This window comes from Myxocyprinus asiaticus, chromosome 38, assembly GCF_019703515.2.
Source record: "Myxocyprinus asiaticus isolate MX2 ecotype Aquarium Trade chromosome 38, UBuf_Myxa_2, whole genome shotgun sequence".
In the NCBI taxonomy this organism is placed as follows: domain Eukaryota; kingdom Metazoa; phylum Chordata; class Actinopteri; order Cypriniformes; family Catostomidae; genus Myxocyprinus; species Myxocyprinus asiaticus.
Genome location: NC_059381.1, coordinates 7399568 through 7424204, shown reverse-complemented (window position 1 = coordinate 7424204; position 24637 = coordinate 7399568). Strand labels below are relative to the sequence as shown.

The window sequence follows — 24637 nt, the reverse complement described above, 5'->3', positions numbered from 1 at the left end:
GAGGGATTATGCATTCCTGGTGTAACTTGGGCAGTTGTTGTTGCCATCCTGTACCTGTCCTGCAAGTGTGATATTTGGATGTACCGATCCTGTGCAGGTGTTGTTACACATGGTCTGCCACGGCGAGGACGATCAGCTGTCCTTCCTGTCTACCTGTAATGCTGTCTTAGGCATCTCACAGTACGGATATTTCAATTTATTGCCCTGGCCACATCTGCAGTCCTCATGCCTCCATGCAGCATGCATAAGGCACATTCATGCAGATAAGCAGGGACCCTGGGGATCTTTCTTTTGGTGTAGAAGGTCTCTTTAGTGTCCTAAGTTTTTATCACTGTGTGTGTATATATATATATATATATATATATATATATACACACACATACTGTATATATAGTATATACAGTATATACAAACAGTGTGTGTGTGTGTGTGTGTGTGTATATATATATACACACACACACTCACTGAGCACTTTATTAGGAAAACCTGTACACCTACATATTCATTCGATTATCTAATCAGCCTATCATGTGGCAGCAGTGCAGTGCATAAAATCATACAGATATGGGTCAGGAGCTTCAATGAATGTTTAGCCATCAGAATGGGGAAAAAATTTTATCTCCATGATTTCGACCGTGGCATGATTGTTGGTGCCATATGGGCTGGTTTGAATATTTCTGTAACTAATGATCTCCTGGGATTTTCAGTACAACAGTCTCTAGAGTTTACTCAAAATGGTGCAAAAAAAAAACAAAAAAACAAACAAACAAAAAAAAAAACAGTAAGTGTCAGTTCTGCGGATGGAAATGCCTTGTTGATGAGAGAGGTCAACAAAGAATGGCCAGACTGGTTTGAGCTGATAGAAAGGCTATGGTAACTCAAGTAACCACTCTTTACAATTGTAGTGAACAGAATAGCATCTCAGAAGAATGCATAACACGTCGAACCTTGAGGCGGATGGGCTACAACAGCATAAGACCATGTTGGGCACTTTATTAGGACCATAGTGTTGCTAATAAAGTACTAAGTGAGTGTATTTATATTTCACCTTTAAGCCATTTCAGAGCAAATAAATAATTATGGAGATATGTATTATTAATAGGTTGAATAATTTCAAGAGAAAACAAACTGTTCCTAAAACTGAGTGTCCATTAGCATAGTCTGGAGCAAGCAGGTTACATAGCTGTGCAACTGCCTTTTTGAGGTGAATGTGAATGCAGTACACAGTATAGGCCATTCCAGGTAATACAGACCTCCTTGGCTTAAATATCATAGTCATTTGAAGGGAAATTCTATTGCCCCCTTGTGCACTGAGGTTTGTTTCTGCCACTTTAGCAAAAACACATTAAGTATGTACAATGGAACTGTGCGCTTGCATTGTGTTGGCCAAGCATTTGCTTGTGTAGAGTATGTTTCTGGACTTATGGTGGACAGACACAATAATGATTCCAACTCACAGCAAAAACAGCAACTGTTGATGTATTTTGTTTCTTTATTCTTTGTTCCTGGACCATGTCTGGGGTTGCACGGTGGCTCAGTGGTTAGCACTATCAACTCACATCAAGAAGGTCTGGGTTGAGTCTCGGCTCAACTGGGCCTTTCTGTGTGGAGTTTGCATGTTCTCCCCGTGTTCACGTGGGTTTCCTCCGGGTGCTCTGGTTTCCCCCACAAGTCCAAAAACATGCAGGTTAAGTGAATTGGAGACTCTAAATTGCCCTGTAGCTGTGAGTGAGAGTCCCCCAGCCACTGGGGGAGGGTCAGGAAAGGCATCCGGCGTAAAACCTGTGCCAAGTCAAATATGCAGATCATGAATTGTCCGCTGTGGCGACCCCTAACGGGAGCAGCCGAAAGAAGAAGAAGTTGTTCCTGGACCATGCCCCTTGTGCTGTGAAATAGCACTGATTTTAATCTTTTGAACAGAGTGTTGTTACAGGGCAGTCTGCTGTTCTCATAGACACGTGAAATAGCAGAATCTCCAAAAAGCATCTGGTTTTTCTTTTGAGTGGGCGAAAGAGAAATAGGAAAGGAAAGAGAGGGAATGACTTGTAGAAAAGATGTGTCATTGGCAATATATGGTCACTTCCTCCTTGGTGACCACAGATTCGCTGAGCTTTGGTTTATCCCCACCACTACCTGAACTCCCAGAGCAAAGATCTATAAGACATGAAAGTCCTGTGCTCATTCTTAACATAAATGTCTGTCTGCAAGTAAGTTTACACATGATATGCCAAAAGGTCATGGAAGTTTTTTATTTGAAGACAAAATTTTAGAGCTATTCGCGCATGCAAAACTTTTTAGCATTTTGCTGTTTGGATGCTAGGGTGTTCAGGGTGGTTGCCAAGGCGTTGCTTGGTGGTCAATAAGGTGTCCGGATTGGTTGCCAGGTTGTTACTAGGTGGTTGGTAAGATGTTCTGTTTTGTTGTTAATCCATTGTTATGCAGTTGCTAGTGTGTCCTTAGTAGCTTTTAGCATGTTATTGTGTGGTTGCTGAGTGGTCAGGGTGGTTGCTAGAGCATTGCTTGGCAGTCATAATGGTGTTAAGACTGGTTGCTGGGCATTCCTAGGCAGTTAGAAAGGTGTTCTGATTGGTTCTAAGTCCGTTGCTATGTGGTTGCTAGAGTGTCCATAGTAGCTTTAAGCATGTTGCTGTGTGGCTGCTGAGTGTTTAAGATGGTTGCCAGGGCGTTGCTTTGTGGTCAGTAAGGTGTTCTGATAGGTTGCCAGGGCATTGCTAATAGGTTGGTAAGGGAATTCGGATTGGTGGTTAGTGTGTTGTAATTCGTTTGCTAGAATGTTCTTAGTAGTTTTTAGCATTTTGGATGCTAGGGTGTTCAGGGTGTTGCAAGGTTGTCAATAAGGTGTCTGTATTGGTTGCCAGAGTGTTGCTAGGCAGTTGGTAAGGTGTTCTATTTTGTTGTTAGTCCATTTCTATGTGGTTGCTAGTGTGTTCTTAGTAGCTTTTAGCATGTTGCTGTGTGATTGTTCAAGATGGTTGCCAGGGTGGTGCTATGTGGGCAGTAAGGTGTTTTGATTGGTTGTTAGTGTGTTGCTATGCAGTTGCTTGAATGTCCTGAGTAGTTTTTAGCATGTTGCTATGTGGTTGCTGGGGGGTGTTCTAGGTGGTTGCTTACTGGCTCAAGTAAAAAAAAACAAAAAAAAAAACACCCTCAAGTCTCTATATATACTGATCCTTACATATACTTGTTTTGACCAGTGAATTTCCATGATTTTTCCATGACCTTTGCAGTCATTTGAGATTATTGAATAAGGATTTATTTTTATTTTTTATTTTTTTATTATTAAAGTCAGATTCTTTAATGATCATTCACACTCATGCTCATTAAAACAATGAATTACTAAAAAGTTGGACATAACTATGGCTTGTGAGCACGTTTTACTCTACACAAGAGCAATATATAGCTGATTAATTATTTTAGATGGTAAAATATTTCATTAATTAGATATTGCTCTTAGGGTTTGAATAGAGTAATCTCTACACAAAATGTGTAGTTTAGCATAAACATGTACTGTATTTTCACTTATATAACTTTTGAATGACTTTTGAATGACTTTCAAGATTTTTAGAATTACAAATCCCAACTGTAAGTGATAATATATATATATATATATATATATTAAGTTGAGAGAAAAAATTAATGAAGTAAGCCAATAGAATCCATCCCCTAATTCCACTTCCTTTTTCCTTTCTCACCTTTGACGAGAAACATATGTTTCACATCCCATAAATAATTTGCTTATCTGCACGAATGCCAGTACTGCATAGGTGAAATGTACAATATTATGGCTTACCATGGTAGTGGCGAAACACCTGCAGTGTCCTTAAAGATTGCTTTGTTGTGGAAATGATATTAATATTATTAATATTTATAAAAGAAAATCTGCCTTAGAGGTCAGTGTATGTACAGTACATGGAGAGTTTTAAGAGAGATATCAGGCAGCAAATAGATAGAACGTATCACTTATGGTCAATTCTTGTTGTTTCCATTGTGGTGTATGCTTAAACAAATCTGTCTTGCATTCTGTTTCGTGTACAGGGTGGTCTGTTGGTTTGGTCATGGAAGATCAGGCTGGCAGCGTGGGCAGCAGCCCCCAGCATGAACGTGGGTCAGGCAGACAGGATGTTCTCCGCTGTGGTTGGCTCAGGAAGCAAGGAGGTTTCGTGAAGACCTGGCACACACGCTGGTTCGTCCTTCGAGGAGACCAACTTTACTACTACAAGGACGAGGATGAAACCAAAGCACTGGTGAGTCACTTTATAGTCCTTCTGTCATTATTTACTCACATTTATGTTGCTCCAAACCCATATGACATTCTTTGTGGGGACGGGCTGTCATAAAAATAGTTCATAAAACTTTTAAATTGTCTGAAGCCTAAAAGTAACATATGCTAGTTTTTTTTTTTAAACTGCGACATAAACAGATGTTCACATAGCATTGTTTACACACTCCACATCATGTAAGCTATTACCCAAAGCTAAGCCGAGGCCACACACACACACACACTAAACAAAAAGATGCCCGCACTCATTCATATTCAAATGTCACAATTCTGCAAGTTCAAATCTCATGCCAAGACCCAAACTAGAGAGGTGAGGAGAGAGTGACCAGGTTTTTACCTCTCTACAATCTCTTCTGAATGATGACTTGTTACGGATTTCTGTCTAACAATGGAGATTTTTATCCTCGGGGTCATGCAGCCTGTCTTGTGTAGGTGGACAAATGTGTTTACTATGGAATAAGACAGGAATTTGAGAAAGTTCCATCAGTCTCTTAAAAACCATCTTATCCTGTGCTTCCACAAAGAGAAAAACAAGCTTTTTGCTTAAAGGTGCACTCAGTAATTTTTTCCTCATTAAAAAAGTTTAACTCCCAAAGACATGAATTGTAATTTTGCAAGATATGTAGGAAATCATGACCACTCACATTAAAATGAAGACTCCAGTTATATCAGTAACCTTATAAAAGCTGTTTTATTCTACATGGAGAGGGTCCACACATGGGGGCTGCCATGTTAGAATCAGATGACCAGCCAAATACTACTCGCTTAATCTCAGTAACCGTCCTGTTATTTGACACTTTCACTCACTGATTAATGTAATCATGGCTGACTGTGAATACTAAATTTCTAAAATGGCATCTAAAACTGAAAACTATTGATTTTAAATGATGCTGCATCCATGCCCCTAGTTGTCAGTGTAACTCCAAGATGACACAAAGACAAAAGTTACTGAGTGCACCTTAAAAGGAATAGTTAACCCAAAATCGAAAGTTTTGTCATTATTTGCTCACCCTCATGTCATTACAAATCAGTATGATATTTTTCTAGTGGAAAACAAAAGTTAAATATATTCAAGGTTGTATGAAGCCTTGTGCACCATTTTTTGTTTTAGTTCTGGAGTCCATCATGGGCTAGACATGATTTTAGTGTGAGGGCATGATTATCAGTAATTAATTACTTTTAATTTAATTTTGTTTAATCATATGGCTTTTACAGTGCTTTCTCAGTTCAGTATGAACTGTTGTATGACAAGAGCTGCCTAATGTTTCTCCAAAAACTTTAGTGTTCCACTGAAAAAATACAAGTAGAAGGGTTTGGAACGACATGAGGTTGAGTAAATAATGACATAATTTTTATTTTTGGGTGAAATATTCCTTTGACATTTCAGCCTACTCAGGAATATTAAAGATTCATACCTGCACATCCATGTTTTAAGGTTCATCTCCATTTTGTCTTTGAAGTTTCATGTTGAGGTTTAATTTTCATGTTTCATGCGCTGTTAGAACTTGTCACAGGTTTCTTCAGCAGTTAAATATTGAATTTCAAGGGTTGATGACTCCTGCGTTCAGCGAGTTCATTGACAAAGCTATCAAAGGACACTGAATATGCCTTTAAAAGAAAAAGAGAGACTTTGATGTTTTTTTTTTCTTCTTTTCTTTTTTTCAGAAAATCAAAATGGCCCATACTTTATTTGAGGTTGTCAGAGATGCCACGAGGCTGTTCTAAAATCCACTGGCATTTTTTTTTTTTTTTTTTATAAATATTTGTTCAGATTTTCTTAGTTTAGTAGTAGGTTAGATTTCCCTTAGTAGTACAACTGTCCCCAGAACACTGTAAATGTGCAAATTTGACAATTAATTATGTGCTTATTTTGCATGCATCCTAAAACCAAAAATCTATATTTCTGATAATGCAAGACTTAAAATATAAATTTTATTTTAACATAACTCTGGGAACAAAGGTTTTACTGAACTGATTGCTTATTTAACATTTCATTGTTTCATAAATTTAACAATACTTTGAATACCAATTTTTTTTTTTTTTTATTTGCCTGTGTTTACATAGACATTGTGCAATAAGCTTTACAGAAAATCATGCATTAACAGAAAATGAAACTGTTATATATGTAAAGTCTTGGAGTCATCATATTATAGTTTGATTAAATATGATTATAAATTGTGTATAAAAATAAATAATTAAATAAACAAATACAGTAATAATTGTATTTAGAACCCCAGTGAGCAAGCTGAAGGCGACTGTGGCAAGGAACACAAAACTCCATTTCATTCAATAAGTAAGAACATTATAAAAAAATCCCTCTCCACAATCTTTCATAACATAAAGTAGTTGAAAGATCTACTGTATGTGCAAAGTTTGGTTCATTTGTGTTTAGTGGAAGTTAAGATTTCGAAGTGCATTAATTTATTGATGGTATTGATTAATTTACTGAGTTTTTGATGGTCAGTAATCTATTTGTATGACATTTTATTGTATATAACCAGCCATTTAAAAAAAAGTACCTTAACAAGGCTTGTCAGCGGTTAGCTAAAAAAACAAAAAAAAAAACAATTCAACATTGATGCATAATTCTAAATGTTGTTAGTCAGTTTGACTGATTACATTTAATTTTTACTATGAGTTGAGGCTTCACTCTCTGCCTCTCTCTCTGCATGTGCCCGACTGCATTTTGCTTCATTTTTAAAAAGTAACGCATCGGAATCTGAATTAATACATAGAATAAATAGTACTCAAATGTTTCAAGAGACTCACTCTTATCAGCAGCCCTTAATGTTTTTAATTTATTTTTTTGTTCTTGCTAACTTGGATAAACTTGAGATTTTCGAAAACGCTCTCTAGCATGGCATACTTTGGAAAATGATGATGTTTGGAAATGGAAAACTGAGTTTTCAAGTGAAAACTTGATTGTGAAATTTGGCTATTGACTACAAGACAAAAAGTCTTTCTAGCAAGTCAGTCCACTGGTGGCCATCTTTGGAACTTTCTCGGGCAGCTATTTTTCTATGTAAACATGCGGCATACAAGAGCAGCTCCTATCTACTTGAATGGGGAAAGACTGAAATCTCAAAAATAGTTGGTCAAAATTATGATAAAACATCATATTTAAAATTAGCAGTAAAATCTGACAACACTGGAATCATAAATTGAGATTCTTTACCTCAGATTACGCTAAACAAAAATGCCATTTTCCCAGCTTGTAGCTAATGTGCATGCACCTTCTCAAACTGATTTACAGGCGATATCTGTATCTAAAAGGTGATTGGCTCTTTTACCTGTAAGGCGGGACTTCCTTTCTACATCCGTTGACCGTTGGGCTTTCCAATTTCTCCCATTCATTTTAATAGAAGTGGCCCATCTGTGCTAAATAGTCTCTGCTACGACTCAAAAATGATCTAAATTTTGAGGTCTAAAATTTTTTTCTTCTGTTATTCAGAATGTTATTACTGGCTAATGGCTATATCAAGATATTTTTTATTCTACTTATCAGATAAATTAAAGCATGACTGATAAAAATAGACCATGATGGAAATTGTACAACTTGTGTACAGTATGTGATGGATAACTATTATTTGTTTCACAACCTCGTGAGTTAAGTTTAAGCTTTCTCTCAAACAAGTTGTTTTATGGTTAGTTTTCTTTAAAGTAATCCCTCACTGTGTCTAGACCTGCACTTTTAAAGCTTGCATTGTGTGTGAATTTTAACATCTTTGCTCGTGTACATGTGAGCAAAAATGCAATTATAGGACAAGTGAGGTCAGACATGCATTGCCATGACAAAACGTGTAATAAAGCTAATCCAACCACAATCTAAATCAAACACAAACAACCTTAGAAACTGCACGCAAAACCCATTCACAAGACCTCCGATGACCTAGTAACATCACAAGCGAGAGTAAACTCAAACTTTTTATTTACTTTTTCCAGAGGCACTGCTGAGTGATTGTAGACCAAGTGGAAAGGCAGACATGAGTCAATGAATGTTATGACATGCCGTTGTTGACACAATAACCAGACGTGAAACCATAAAAGTGCAGCTTTTGTTTTTTCCTTTGCATATTGTCTATCATTGCCAAAAACTATTCCATATGAGGATAACTAGTCAAAATTGTTCCATGCATATGTGCTGATCCCACAGGTCTCTATGGCAACAGCTTGCCAAGCTGTGCACAAAAGCAACAGGGAAAACCACGGACTCCACACTAGAGAGAATATTCAAATCATGTTTTGACTGGCTTTACTGAATTAGAAACAGAGAGAGAGAGCGAGCGAGAGAGAGAGAAAGAGAGACTGTCTGCTACAGTATGTATTCTGCACTCTAATGTATTCTACTAATGAGAAACAGACAATTGTTCGCTCCCTAGAAAACAGATACCCGTAACCAGGCAGCCATCGCTTCGCATTTCCAGTTGGAAACATTGTACAGCAACTTCCCAATGGGATAGATCAATTAGCTTTAATGGGACTGCTCCCATTTCAGCTTTGTCCCCTTAAGGAAAAAAGCATGAGGTGATATCAAGGTGATATACTCTTCTTTTTTTTTTTACCGTATTAGGGGCTGTTCACACATAGAATCCATCCACGCTGTTGTTTTTATTGTTTTTTTTTTCTATGTAAACATGATAGACAGATGTATCTATCTATCTATCTATCCTGCCTGCCAAGTCAAGTCATTTTTATTTGTATAGTGCTTTTCACAACACACATCGTTTCAAAGCAGCTTTACAGAAAATCAATTGAATGCAGCAGCACGTCTGATCTTTAACGAACCAAAGAGAGTGCAAGTTACACCACTCCTTGTCTCCCTTAACTGGCTGCCAGTTGATGCACGTATCAAATTCAAGGCTCTGATGCTGGCATACAGAACAGTCACTGGGTCTGCTCCAGCATACCTAAAATAATTTCTGCAGAGCTACATTCCCACCAGAAGCCTATGGTCGGCTAATGAGCGGTGCCTTGTTGTACCAACACAAAGAGGCACCAAAACACTTTCCCGGACTTACGGTTTCACTTTACCACGTTGTTGGAATGACCTTCATCCGTGAAGCAGACTCACTCTCTGTCTTCAAAAAATGGCTATAAACATATCTTTTCCATGAGCACTTAACCGTTCACTCATAATACACACACACACACACATGTATACATATATATATATATATATATATATATACATACATATACATATACATATACATATACATATATATATATATACATACGTAGATATATTTCTTGTTCCACTCTAATCTATCTTGGATACTACTATTCTGATGCTACTGAAACTTTGTAATGCAGCACTTTTCATACCACTGTCTCCTTAAGATGAATCACTTATGATGTATTATTCCCCTTTTGTAAGTTGCTTTGGATAAAAGCGTCTGCCAAATGAATTCATGTAAATATAAATATGGGGGCCACCTCCACGGTCGGGCAGGGTCACCCCGGGCGGAGGCGTGTATCCAAGCCGCCCAGACCCGACTTTTAGGGAGGCAGGTTTATTTATTGAACTTGCTCAGCATCCTCCCAGTAATGCACTACAATAATCTAGTCTTGAGGTCATGAATGCATGAATTCGTTTTTCAGCATCAGCAACAGAGAGCATGTTTTGTAACTTAGCAATATTTCTGAGGTGGAAGAATGCTGCTCTACAATCATTGGATATTTGATTTTCAAAGAACAGATTGGTATCAAATATAACACAGAAGTTCTTCACTGTAGATGTAACAGTACATCCATCGAGAGTCAAATTATATTTTAGTGGCTTATTTTTAGAGGTTTTTGGTCCAACAATTAGTACCTCTGTTTTGTTGGAATTGAGTATAAGGAAATTTCTGGCTATCCAATTTTTGATTTCATTGATACACTTTGCTAATTTGGAGAATTGTGAAATTTCGTCAGGTTTTGAAGAAATATAAAATTGGGTATCGTCGGCATAACAGTGTAAACTTATTCCACGATTCCTGATAATATCTCCCAGGTTAAGCATATATAAGGATAAAAGCAGAGGCCATAAAACAGATCCCTGTGGCACTCCATACTTTACTTTTGTTTGATTTGACAGTTCCTCGTTTACACAGACAAAGTGGTAGGACCTAAACCAAGCGAGGAGTTAATAAAATTAAGAGTTTCTGAGATTACAGGGAATATCTCTTTTAAGAGCTTAGTTGGTATTGGATCTAACATACATATTGTGGCTTTTGATGTTTCTATAAGTTTTGTTAGCTCTTCATGATCTATGACAGCGAAGGATTGATATTGCTCAAGAGGAAAATTATGAGACACCGTTTTCTGAGGTACTGTGACAGACGATTGCATAATTCCAGTTTTATTTCTGATGTTTTCAATTTTATCAGTAAAGAAATTCATGAAGTCATTACTATTGTGCGGCAAAATCTGGTTCAGTCGAGGTTTATTCCTTACCAATTTAGCCACAGTACTGAATAAACACCTAGGATTGTTGTGGTTATTTTCTAAAATATGTTTGCTAAAATATGCTGACCTGGCAGCTTTTAGTGCCTGTCTGTAGCTACAGACCCTATCCTTCCATGCACCACAAAATACCTCTAATTTTGTAGTCTTCCACTTGTGCTCCATTTTCTGAGTTACTCTCTTGAGAGCATGAGTGTGATCATTGTACCATGGTTCGGGGTTTTTTTCTTTAATTTTCTTTAATCGAAGTGGGGCGACACTATCAAAAATGCTAGAGAAGACTGTATTTATATTTTCTGTTATTACTTCAAATTCTTATAGACTTTTTGGCTCACAGAGTATATGAGATAAATCTGGAAGATTATTAGTGAAGCTGTCTTTAGTGGTCAAAAGAATAGTTCTGCCTTAACAATAGCGTGATGTAGATTGTGTGACATTAGCTGATCGCAGCATACAAGAGACAAGGTAATGATCTGAGATGTCATCGCTCTGCGGCAGAATTTCTATAGTATCAACATCAGCTCCATATGACAGAATAAAATCTAGCGTATGATTATGTCAATGAGTTGGTCCTGTTAATCAAATTATTTCTAAATTATTTAGTGAGCGGTTTGTGTTTGATAGTTGGAATTGGTGGTGGTGTAGCGGGCTAAAGCACGTAACTAGTAATCAGATGGTTGCCAGTTCAATCCCCATAGCCACCACCATTGTGTCCTTGAGCAAGGCACTTAAATCCAGGTTGCTCTAGGGGGATTGTCCCTGTAATAAGTGCACTGTATGTTGCTTTGAATAAAAGTGTCTGCCAAATGCATAAATGTAAATAAATTGAAAGTGTAGTTCAGGGAACAGATATCTAGGTGATACAGTTTATGTGACCTGTGTGATGTCACAAGGCAGCTAGCAGAGGTTCAGATTAGCCAGCTTGTCTGCTTCCTGACCTGGGCCCCAGTTAGTCAAATACTATCACTATTAAGACTATGAGCCAAATTAATAGAGAGGAGAGTGGCACCTTCCCTGGAGGGATGGAGTCTCTTTAGCTGGTCAGGTCTACCCCAAAAACTCTTCCAATTGTGGCAGTCTACTGGCGAAACTGGACATCATTAGTGCTGATATGAATAACAATTTTAGAAAATCTACGTTTAGCATTAGCCAGCACTTGTAAATTTGATCTGATGTCAGACGGCCGAGCCCCCGAAATGCATTTAACAATAGTGGCTGGAGTCTCTATTTCCACGTTCCTTACAATAGAATCTCCTATAATCAGGGCTCTTTCAACATGATTCTCAGTGGGTCCATCACTGAGTGGTGTCGCTTTGCTGAGTGAGTATGCTGCCAAGACGACACCCAAACGCACTGCTGCGGGGGCTCTACAGCCGGAACCAAAGTGTGTGTGTTGCTCACTGTTCCACCGGCATCCGAAACAGTATCTACCGGCTTCTCTTTCTCACTGACATAGCGTTCAGATGCGTGCCTCTAACTGTATGTCTGTCTGATTGTCTAACATCTGTCTGCCCATCCGTCTATCTGTCTGTTCAAAACATAAGGAAAGATTATAGAACATAATGTTCAAATATTAAAGGTGGACACAAGCCCTTAAAATGTGCTCTGTGTGATGTTTTCCTCTTTTAATCTAGTCAAGTGTTGTTCTTCTCTTCATTGAGAAGTCTTTGTATTGTCTTCCCTGGTAGTATCCAGAATATTCCATATGTTTGAGTGCATAAGGGACCTCATTCATATATCAGCAAGCAGAACAACAGTTGCATTGTGGGCCAGGGGTTTTTCTGTCTACTTGCCATCAAAGTCTTTTTTTTCTGAAGGCCTAACCTTTGGTGTGTAGGCTGGATAGACAGACGGACAGGGACCAGAGCTGAAACTTTCACACATATGGATGCTTACTTCTGAATGGAGTTTGCCCATTATGTCTGTGACATCACATGCCGTGATACTTATGAGAATTTTGTATGCGTTTAAATTGTATTCAAATTGGTTATGAATGTTTGTGATGCATATTTGTAGTTTTTCAGTCATGTGTTTTGTGTTTAGATTTGTAGAAATACTGTAAATTTAAATATGCTGAAATACATTTTTGGTACTCTTTCTTCTACTGCATGTCAAGTGAGGTGCACCATAGGATGGCAGACAGATTTTAAAGGAAATTTTCAATCTGTATAATCTCAGGTTTTCTAGCTATCTTAGAAAGATTTGCTCGAAGCTTACATATTTGCTGAAGAAAGAGTGAGTGAGATTTTAGAAGGCAAACCTGTTAGTCTTTTAAAAAAAATCTTATATAAACACCTTTAACTAACTGGCACAAATTACTTTTGAGAAGATCAAAAGTTGTCAAAAGCAGTCTTTAGAAATTTTGACATAGTCAAATGATTTGAGGCTTCGAAGACACCAGTGTCTGGAAGACAAGCAGACAAGAACAATTTTCCTTAGTTTCTTGCCAATAAAATGTAAAATGTGAAGTGAAGATGGTTCTTGTGAAAGCTACCAAGAGTCTAAATATGACATGGTTTATATATAGTCTAAAGCAGAAGTCTGATGACTACACTATTTCAACATTATAGACCACAATGTTTTAATCCTGTTTTATTTTTTTTAAAGCTCTCTTTGCCAATGCTTTCTATGAAGCCTGTATTCTTAATGCATAAACGTATTCATAATGCATTCTTATGCATGATGTAATGCATCATATTATTTTAATGAATAACTGTAACCACAGTTATAATATATTATAACAAGTTGTTCTCATATATTATTTTAACAACATTTCTTAGCTGTATTATAGTGCTTAATGTACATATTTAATTCATTAAGTATGGATGGATGGATGGATGGATGGTGGGTGGACTGATGGGTTGGGTGGATCGATGGATGGACAGATGGGTTGGATGGATGGAATGATGGATGGATGGGTTGGGTAGGTGGGTGGATGGATGTAAGGATGGATGGATTTAAGGATGGATGGATTTAAGGATGGATTGATGGATTGGGTTTAGCTTATCTCTAAATAGGGCACATAGAACTGCTGTTTGTATTATTTGTACACAGCCATAATCTCCCCAAACTGCCATCCAGCAAGCAAAGAAAGATACTGTAAACAGACAGATGATGGATTGCAATCAGAAACAAACACTTCATGTTGTCCAAGTTATCATCTTATATCACACAAGCAGGGCCGAGAATATTGCCATAATAAATATCTGAATTCATCAGTTTGTGATTTAGAAGGGAAGTGAAGTGTAATTAAGACTTCCCAGAGTGCAATAGTACGCATCGCCACAAGAGGTGATGAAACGGCATCATTAAAGTGGCTATTAATTAGCACCTTCATTCAAAGCGATGGCTCCATTAGTTACCTGCCTCATTAGCTTAATTGCTGTCTCTCATTCCAAAGTATGAGCATCTGCACAAAATGTTACCCAGGGAGTGACCCAGGCCTTGTGACTTTACACACACACACACACACACACACACACACACACACACACACGCACGCACTGACAAGATAATTTTCTTGGAGAATAAGACTTCTTGGCCCCATAGAGGTTTCATTAATTTAAATCAAAATATTGAGAGTCTTTGTGAACTTGCGTCAACAGCATGTAGACAGGCATGCTGGGTTATGTGCTACAGTCTGGGATTGTGTGCATTTGTCATGTTCGGAATGTACAGAGGGGCTGCTGGAAGGGTCAAAGGTCAGTTACTGGCATGCAGAGAGTGACTGTAGAGGGCAGGGGAACATGCGGAGGACATTTGTTCATTTTCTGCACACATACAGATACATACAGTTTAAATAATGAGGGCTTGTCTAGCTGTATGGCTTGCAGAATTATTGTAAGTCATCTATAAGTAGAATAATCAGACATGTTCTGGAGACACATTAGGATAAGTTAACCCTTTGTTAAAGGCTAATCTTTGAATATCAGTGTTTCTCTGAAATATCACATACACTGTAAATACTAATAGTTATCTTAAATTGTAAAAAACAAAAAGGTTTACTCATCTTAAGCTTAATTTTTTGCTTTACTTACTAGTTTTAATTAAGTTACCATTACTCTCTAAACCCTAAAGTTGTTGTTAATAAAAACATTTAAGTGGTCCTAAATAAACAGTGCTTGAAATGTCACATTTCGGAATCATAACTCAAAAATATACGTTCTTTAAACTTTGGCATCGAATACTACTAATTCAAAATTATCATGTACAAAATTGCAGCTGTGTGGAATACCCATAAGCCCTTGCGCTTGAATAAATTATTTATACATTTGGCAGATGCTTATGTACAGTATGTTTGATCAAAACAAGAGAATTAACAGTATTTAGAAAAGTACATTTTTATATTTTTAATTTTTATGACTATTGTTATTATTTTGTTGTAGCTGGTTGATAGTTTTAATTTGTGTAAAGTCACCATTAGGGTGATTAGTGTTATTAGTGTGAAGCCATTCTTCTTTACTTAATTGTACTTTACAAAAGTGCAGATTTATGTGCACTAAGAAGTACTGATGACAATCCAATATGCCGTATGGCCAACTTGGGATTCCAGTCATAATTTCCCTTATACTATATAAGACGTGCTATAACTCAATTTCAATACTTAAATAATAACAGTGATACTTTAATCACTGATGAGTTGTTTACTTTAACTAGTTGACATTACTTAAATTATGTTGAGTTTACTTGAGCCAAATAAGTTTTTACTTAAAAAAAAAGAGCATGCAAAATCTATTGCCTTAAAAAAAGATAAGGTCAAGTGATTAGATTTTACAGTAACAAAACACAAGACACAAAATTAGTTGGAATTCAGAAAAAGAAAATAAAGGTATAATTCATTATCAATAATGTATTATTAGGGAATCAATCTGACAAAAGTGAAGTCTGTTTTTTATTTAATTTAGTTTTCCTTTGAACATCACTGTTTTCAGAAAAAAAAAAAATCATGTAAAACGAAAGCCTTAAAATTAGTGGGGATTCAGAAAAATATAAAATTTATTATGAATAATTTATTATAAATAATGCATTTATTTTGTTTTATCAAAACAATCTGGCAATTTAAAAAAAATATATTAAATATTTACTTAATTTTCACAGAATTCAGAAAGTTTTATAAAAGCAAAGCTTTTGTTTTGTCTATTAAGTTTTGTTTGCTTCATTTTGTTTTGTTCTTGTTTTTGTTTTGGAAAGAATATGAAAGGCCTGCTTCAGGCATTTTAAAAGAATTTTGTTTTATAGTACCACAATTCAATTCTCCTCTTCAATTATTTAATTTACTTTACAGGGATTATTCAAAATTATTACCTCAATAAATTAGATTTATTTTTTACTGAAAATTTACAATGGAAAACAATCTGTTCTACAGGACAAAACTGTATCATACAGCCCCAAAATCAACCCTTACATATTATCAACACAAACTTGTATGCAATTAAATCCTTGTTTATACTGTAAACACAGCAGCATCAGTCTTCATGAGTTTATTGGCTGATGTGTCCTGAATGACCTGCTGATCACTGTTTGCTCTTGTACTTCTTGTTTCACTGTACTGAGAGACATCAGAGGTCATCTGGTGAGTGGGGCATCTTTCAGTGCTTGGCAAATTAAGTCTGGGGTATTGGTTACCAAGTAGGATTAAATACAATGGAGAAAATGATGCCTGGAGAAAATAATCTGTTCGCATGGAATATTTTAAAATAATAATATCTGTCAGCAAAAACTAATCACAGGTATTAAAGAAGGGTGTAAAGACATCTGAAATGTTATTTTATACACAATTATATCAAGCTATTAAATTAGAGAAAAATCAGAGCTCAGAATAACAGCTCTGACTTACATAGCAAGGTGAAAAATATGTAATTTTTATGATGTCAATAAGACAACTATAAGTAAGCCATTTGTAGGTTGTAGCCACCTGTGGTTCTGTGCCTCTATCAAAACATTGGTCTGTTTGTTTGAGCATCCCTACCAGCCCGAGACAGCAACATGATCTCAAACAATAGTGTGGGTTTGGGGCGGGACTATCTTTTTGTCAGACTAATGGCAAATGGGGGAGTAGTTCAAGAAACCTGTTTTTGCAATTCCATTTGGTGATCCTATAGTGGTGCAGAAATTACAAACTTAAACTATAAATACGATGAAGCTGATCAGCACTTTTACACTGAAACTTTCATGCTTGATCTTGTTCACTGTCCTTGAATACAGTGTCAGACCAGGACTTTGCAATCTCTCTATTGCACTGAATATGATCTGAATATCCTCTAAATCTGATCTGAAAATCCTCTCTTTCTATATCTGCCAAGCATAAGATATTACAAGAATTAGTATTCCAAGCAGACTAGAGGTGTCATTAGGCCACAGCTATAACTTTTATGTCTTAATTCTGTAATCTGCTTTATCTCCTCTGATCTTGCCCACATTAATTATTTTATTCTTCATCCATCCGCCAATGAACAAAATGTGTGGTACTATAACTTTACAGCATGGTGTATAATCACTGTAAAAAAAATAATCATTTTTGATGAGTCTCATCTGCTTTGATTGTAAAACGATAGTAAACGCAATCGTTTATTAAAAAGTGATATTTCAGCCTTGCAAAAATGCACAGACAAGCCCGTATTACATTTAAATGATCATTTGAATTAATCAAGTTCTGCTGTGGGTGCACCGTGTGACTTCATTATGATTTAAAAGTTAAAAAAATTATTTATTCACCCTCATGTCATTCTAAACCTATATGACTGACTTTCTTCTGTGGAATAAAAAAGATGAGTTGTTAGAATGTGAGCCTCAGTCATCATTCACTGTCATTGCATCTCTTTTCCATACATTTAAAGTAAACAGTGACCGAGTCTGTCAGCTTTGCCGTCCAGTTTACTTTTCCAGCTTTCAAAATCTTTGAGGTGTGGTATTAACAGGCTTTATGAGCCTTTGAAACTCTCGGAGAGAGCTTATCTTTCTACTTCAGGTTCTTATTCCTTTAGCATTTTTTTTTTATTAATTTTTTTTGTCATTGGTCAAACACCAATATAAGAAGCAAATAGCATCTGGTCTCCAGAATTAAGCAAAGTAAGCAAAGCCTGCTAATTGGCATTAGAAAGCACTTAGTCACAACACTGATGTGATTAAAACCTACTCTGCATTACAATCTAATTGTCTCAATCAATTTGCATTTACACTGCAAATCATAATTTTATCAAAACAACTGAGAACAGAACAGGTAACACAAAACTCATGGAGGAGAGAAAACAAAACATAAACTAGAAAAAGTATAATAACTAAGACCAGACAGGAACAGACTGACTAGTAACAAAACTCACAAAATGATCTGACATATATAAGAGGGCATAATATATAGGCAAGGCACATGAGGAACGGGTGAAGGCATTAACATAACAAGGCCTAAACAAGGGAGAGTGACAAGGATAACGAGGAGGCGGGGACAGGGACGCACACGGCTAACAGAAACACAGATACAGTCGATTACACATACATATGACAAACACACACAAACAGACAGAGACCGAAGGGCAGACAAAACAGGATCATGACAGATGCATAATATGCTTGTCTTCCAAACTCAGAATACACCATTAATTTTCACCCATACAAGGCTGATTGATTTAAGAACATGAGAAAATATATTACAATACAGGCACTTGACATTTTAATGCAAACAGGATAACAGATACACACAGGTTTACTTAACTTATCTAAATGAGGACCTTTGTTGTTTTTAAATAAATGGAATTAATATTTATTTATTTTTTATTTTACATTTTGAAGACAGCCCCAAATTTCCCCAAAGGCAAGTTTTGTCAGATTTAGCTCTCTTCTGGGGACAAATTTGTCAACAAACTATAGCGTAAATGCACACACTACACGCAGACAATAAGCCTCATTCATGAAACTTTCGTAAATAGGAGTAAATTCTGAGTAATGTGCCCGTAAAACAAACCATTCCGAAAACTTTCCGCCGGATTCAGAAATGTTTCATACTCCCCAGATTTGTTAGTAAAACATGTGTATGCTAGTGCATTGCAAACATTCGTAAAGAGGGGGCGTGTGCATGTTCATTCACAATTTTCATAATCCACGCCCATGAAAACGCCATATAAGGAAGGCACCAGACTTGCTAGTAAATGCTGTTAACATCTATGCAGAATGGTAATGAAAGTGCATTCGTATCATAAAATGTTCATTTAGCAAGCACAATGGCTTCTCATAGAAAGTGAGGACTTACTACCGTTGCATGTTTTTGCTGTCATATGATGCTCTTTTCTGAATCAAAAAAATGGATTAACATAAAAAAAGTTAAGTACTGTACACACCAGGAGGAGGATGTCCACCGCCATTAACCTTCTCTGGTTCAGTTTGTGGTACGTCGCCGTCATCATTTGTGAAACTTCTCGGGTAAATCATGATGGTAACAGTGATATAGGCTACTTGCAACTGGAAGAATCTTCAGAGAAATTAAAATGCCTAAAGAAGATCTTTGACCGAAATGCTGTAAGTTTAAGCAATGAGACCAGAGATCCAAATGCGGAGGCAAAACAAGACTTTTAGTAAACTCAGCAGAGCCGGCTAAGAGTCAAGGGGAACCCCGGCACCAACTGCAGCAGGGCGATGGAGAGTGTGTTCGTAGGCTTGTGTGAGAAGTGTGGAGAGCAGATTCAATGTATGGTGAAAACCAATGAGATTACCTCAGGAGAAGAATCAGAGATATCAGAGCAACCGACAGGAAGGTAAGCACAATCCAGGCGCACAGGCAGGGACGGGCAACCAATTCGGAAAACGCAAAACAAGACCCACTTGGGCAGAGAGAGAGCAAGGTGAGTAACTCAACACACAACAACAATCTAGCAAAGAACAAAAAACGAAGTGGGGCATATATAGGCAGAAAGCAAATCACAATCAGGTGCCGCTTCCTTGCAGAAAGTGGAATAATCAGTGTCACCATGGAAACACTCAGCGTTCCCATGGCGACGCTGATTCCGCGAGCCGAGCAACACCTGACACACACGAGAAGAAATGTAAACACAGGGCAAAAAACCCTGTGCACTCACCGACCGTGAGAGTAAGGGTACATTTACACGACAACGATGTACTAAAAACGGAAAAGTTTTTCCTTTGCGTTTTTGAAAGGTTTCGCGTACAGAAGACAACGTTGTCAAAATGATCCCCATTCACACGGATCTGCGAAAAGTGCAAGTTTGCAAAAGGTTGCATTTTCAGGCCCCAAAACGCCGTTGTTGTGTAAGCGAACAGCCAAAACGCATTAAAAGTTTTCCGTTTTTAGCTGAAAACGTTGTCGTGTAAACTGCCCCTAAGATATTACAGATTTGCACGCTATACGACAATGTGCACGCTTTTTCAATTTTTTTCCCTGTGGTATTGTGTATGCACCTGCCCGTGATGTGTTTATTTATGGATTTATCAGTTTGGAAAAAATCATACTTTGAAAAAAATACATTAAATCTGTAAAGAAATGTTTCTAAATAAGTAAGGATATGGTTTAAAAAGAAAACAAAGCTTTTCTTCTTTTTTCTTTTTTTTTTTTCATTATTTAATTTCACTTCTATCAAAACGTAGTCATGACAGTTTGTCTGAAAGAACACAACATGCTCGGATGTCTTATGCACAATTTACACATGGTCGGGATGAAAATACAAAAACTTGAATCATGAATCCGAGAATTTACTTCAGAACGTCTTTACGAATGATTTACACAAACATTCGTTCAGCTCGTGTTTCATGAATGAGGCCCAATGTGTACTGCCAATATATCTCTGTTGCCAGATATTCCAGAGCATCTTGCAAAGGAAAATAATACATCGGTCAGAATGTAGGTAATGGAAATTTGAGGTTCATCACATCTTTTAACTGGAGCAGTCTGGCCCTGGGTACCTCTCCTATCTCCAGGTACACCAGATGCCAAACCTGATTTCATCCCCTAAATGTCTGCTGTTGTGGGCATTTATAGTATAACTGCCAGTAATTAGGTTTTGTCTCCTCAGCCTGAGTGGCACAGCACAAATTTCAACAAGTAGAGAAACACATTTGGCATGAAACTCAACTGACCAATCAAAATGGGTAGATGGATGCCATCCATTTCAGAATTCATTTTTGATAAAAACTTCTGGCAAAATAGCTAATTTCCCACCTGTTTTCAGTTATAAAAAAACACAAACTGTGGTGAGGGTAGGTAATTACAGTACGTTCAGCCACGTCTACACCATGGAAGCATTTATTTTTAGGAGTTAGTAAAGTGGCAGGTATCTGAATCAAAAGTTTGCTTCTGTGAAATGACTTCTACTCTCCTGTGAGTGGAGAAGTTCTGCAATAATTGGCTTCTCAAACAACTGACAACAGCCAGTCCCACTGGAGCTACCTGGGGTTAAGTGCTTTGCTCAAGGGCTCAATGGTAAGTTTACAAATCTATTAGAGTTTGGACCAAAAGCCATTTGGTTATGAGCCCAAATCTTTAAACACCAGTGTTGGAGGAACAAGGATCATGCGTTACGTTATCAAATCCAGAGCCTCAAAACGCATGTCCCCGTTTTTGGTATGTAACATCCCTTGAAGTCCCTTTAAGGCAAATCAGGTTACTCGGTGGTCATGTTCGTAACTCTTTCAGACAGGTATAAGTACAGCTCCTATCTACTTTGATTGGTTTTAAGGGTCTTTTAATGTTTTTTAAAGCACTTAGTGCCATAGCACCGTCATACATTTCTGACTGTTTATCAAATTATGTTCCAACTCACAGTTTGAGGTCTTCCAATAAAGAATTTCTTACATACTGTAATGTAAACACTTACTTCTTTCCAAGATGGCACCATCCTATGGCATGGTGTTGCTCTGCTCACTGCTTTGTGTGGTGATTACATGTTTCTGGGATAAAAAAAAAGAATGACATTTTTCAGGCTGGTCCACTAATAAGTATGCACATTCACGAGTAACCCGACAGACAGTGTTGACTGGCTCTTTTAACTGTAAGGTGGGACTTCAATTCCTACAGCTGCCATATTGAGCATTACGTCATTCATAAGTACACCAGTGACCCACCTCATCCTATACTGTCTATGGAAACACACCTTTTTCCAATCAATTCCTGATGGATAAAATCAAGTCCTGCCAGACATGTTTCCCGCTGAAGTCAAGAACTTGATTTTTATGTATATATATATATATATATATATATATATATATATATATATATATATATATATATATATATTAAATATCATATATTTGTATATTTATGTATTTTATGTACATGTACAGTATGTACAGTATGTTATGACATAATATAACTGAAAACCTCTCAAATCCCCATTTAACTGTCACATAGGCCAGTGCAATGTGCTGGACATTATGGTTACACTGCAAGCAAACATAGCCACTAAACTAGATTCTGTCATTATTTACTCACCCTAATGTCACTCCAAACCTGTTTGACTTTCTTTCTTCCCTGAAAGAAAAAAGTAAAATAAAGTCTTTACAGATTTTACTTTCCATACTGTAAACGAATAGTGACTCTAATACCACAATAAAAGTAATCACTACGACTCATGCATTATATACCTAATCTTCTAAAGTTATATTATCAATTTAGTCATTATTCCCTCTCAAATCAAATCCAATTAATAAAGAAAATTAATGTACTTGAATCAAATATGGCAGCTACGTCGATAACATCAAACCTCATTGGTTCTCATTGCGTCTCATGACCAAACACGTGACATAACATTTTAAAAATGTACCTTTTGTGTTCCACAGATGATAGAGAGTCATATGAGTTTGGAGCAACATTGGGGTTAATAATTATTTGCAGAATTTTCAAGGTGACTATTGCTTTAAACATTTTGCCACAACCCAAAACTCAAACTTGTATTTATTTCCAAGTTTCGTCCTTTGGACGTTCTAAAAATGTTTTGAAAGTTTGCTCTTTTGAGGAAAAGATTTGCTAAACTGTTGATTTCACCTGAATAGAAGCGCACTCGCTGTATTGCTCAGCACTGCAAAAGGATGGTTTGACAGTCAGGCGAAGCTTGAATATGAAAAAGCATAAAGCAATGAGAGACCTCTAAGTGTGAAAAAGGGCTTCATGACAGACAGGGGCCACTAATGACCAATAATTCGGGTCACCCCCTGAGAGAAGGGACTGCAAAGTCAGGGTTAAATGTTCAAACGTTCACCTAAAGGGACCATTCCACAGCTAATGGCTTTTCATTAATTAATTCAATGGGACCAGTTAGGACTTCAAATGGAAGTATTGGGTCACCCTCTGGTTGTTTTATCTCCCCCTGTTCTGTTTGGTCTTCCACAATCAATCTCCACTGGTTGATAAACAAACAGAGTGAGCTTCTCTGATCCAATCTGGAACATTGGCGACTCTGTAGGGCAGGGGTGTCAAACTCGGTTCCTGGAGGGACACATTCCAGCAGAGTTTAGCTCCAACCCTAATTAAACACACCTGAAGCAGCTAATCAGTGTCTTCAGGAGTGCTTGAAGATTACAAGGAGGCATTTTGGAGCAGGGCTTGAACTGCGGCCCTGCAGGAGCTGAGTTTGACACCCCTGCTGTAGGGGATTCCCACATGCCCGACAGCTATGTATGCACACTTCTGAGAAACTAACTTCGTTTTGGCACCATGTGGACTGAAATCTAATTAAAGATAAATACCAGTGACGTAACAAATCATTTTTTTGTTCTACTTCTTCATTTTTCTCTCTTGCAGGGAGGAAAATTCCAGAGATTATATTAAACTAACCTCTGCCCTGGCTAAACGTAGAATAGCAGTCTGTGGCAATGGACGTGATATCTCATTTACTTTTCTCACAATTCCCATTTCTTCCCTGTCCAGATCGTCTGAAGGCCTTTGGTAATGTCTTCATCCATCTTTGCTGTGAGTTTCTGTCAGGTTGAGTCAAAGTCTGAACTGTCTCGGCCCAGCCACAGGCTAATGAAGCCGCATTAAAACAGCCAGAACTCTAGAGGGCAGCAAGGTGCAACACCTTGCTGGGAGATGAACTGCTGCCCTAAAGCAATGGGAACCATCAATTGATGGACTATACTGCTAAATGAAATTATCTTGTACAGTCCAAGTGTCACCATAGCACCTTGTCCAAACCAGGCGTGATGCGACGTGCCATGATGCAACGTTTAAAGCGACAAGTCATTTAACCTCATGCGACCCCGTGTACACATGCGTGGACATTGTATTTTGGCTACGCTATACGCAATGCATAATTTAATTTAATTTAAACCATTTGTCCTCAGTTCAGGAGACTCTGGGGCTGTCAGTAAAGGGTTTTGAGTCAAACCTGATTAGAGCCTCTTATTTCATCCTACATGCCATTTTTTAAATTTGAGTGATTTATCGCGTAACACTAATGTGCACAATAGCACAAATGTACAAGGTTTCCATTAGAAATCCTCTATTTACTGTGCATTTTCACATTGAGGAAAAAAAAGTGCTTTCAGAGGCTTTATATAGAGTTAGGATGAAAATACGGTGCATTTCGAAATGTTCTGAGACCAGTGCAGACAGACAGCACACTGGAGGTTTAGTCATTCACTAAAATGGGAGCAAGTGAGCATCCTATAGCTTTCCTATGAAGCCAAGTGCATTCAATCCAAACTTCTTATCAAAAGTTCATTTTAAGGCTGCAGAATATGTTTGAACCTCTCAAGACGTCTGGCAGACATGGGATAATGGTAATCATTACTTAGATTCAGAATTGATAATGTATAATTTTATTTGGTCATGGTTGGCAGTGATTGGACGATGCTGGCCATTACTTGTATCAGAATTAATAATGCTAATTTAGATTGGTAAAATGCTTCAGCACTGGCTGTCACTTGTTTGTTTGACAGTGCAAAGAGAGC

At 37.3% G+C, this 24637-nt stretch overlaps 1 protein-coding gene across 2 annotated transcripts in view; it reads left to right on the top strand.

Annotated features, from left to right (window-relative positions):
- The window catches only part of arhgap24 (Rho GTPase activating protein 24), a 149062-nt gene that overhangs the window by 27391 nt on the left and 97034 nt on the right, over positions 1 to 24637 (top strand). The window contains exon 2 of one of the 2 annotated variants that reach the window (XM_051677115.1): positions 4057 to 4265. In XM_051677115.1, the coding sequence (XP_051533075.1) occupies positions 4077 to 4265 (189 nt within the window). In that variant the 5' untranslated portion in view covers positions 4057 to 4076. Of the gene's footprint in view, positions 1 to 4056; positions 4266 to 24637 lie in introns of those variants that run through there. The other variant, XM_051677119.1, reaches the window with a different exon arrangement.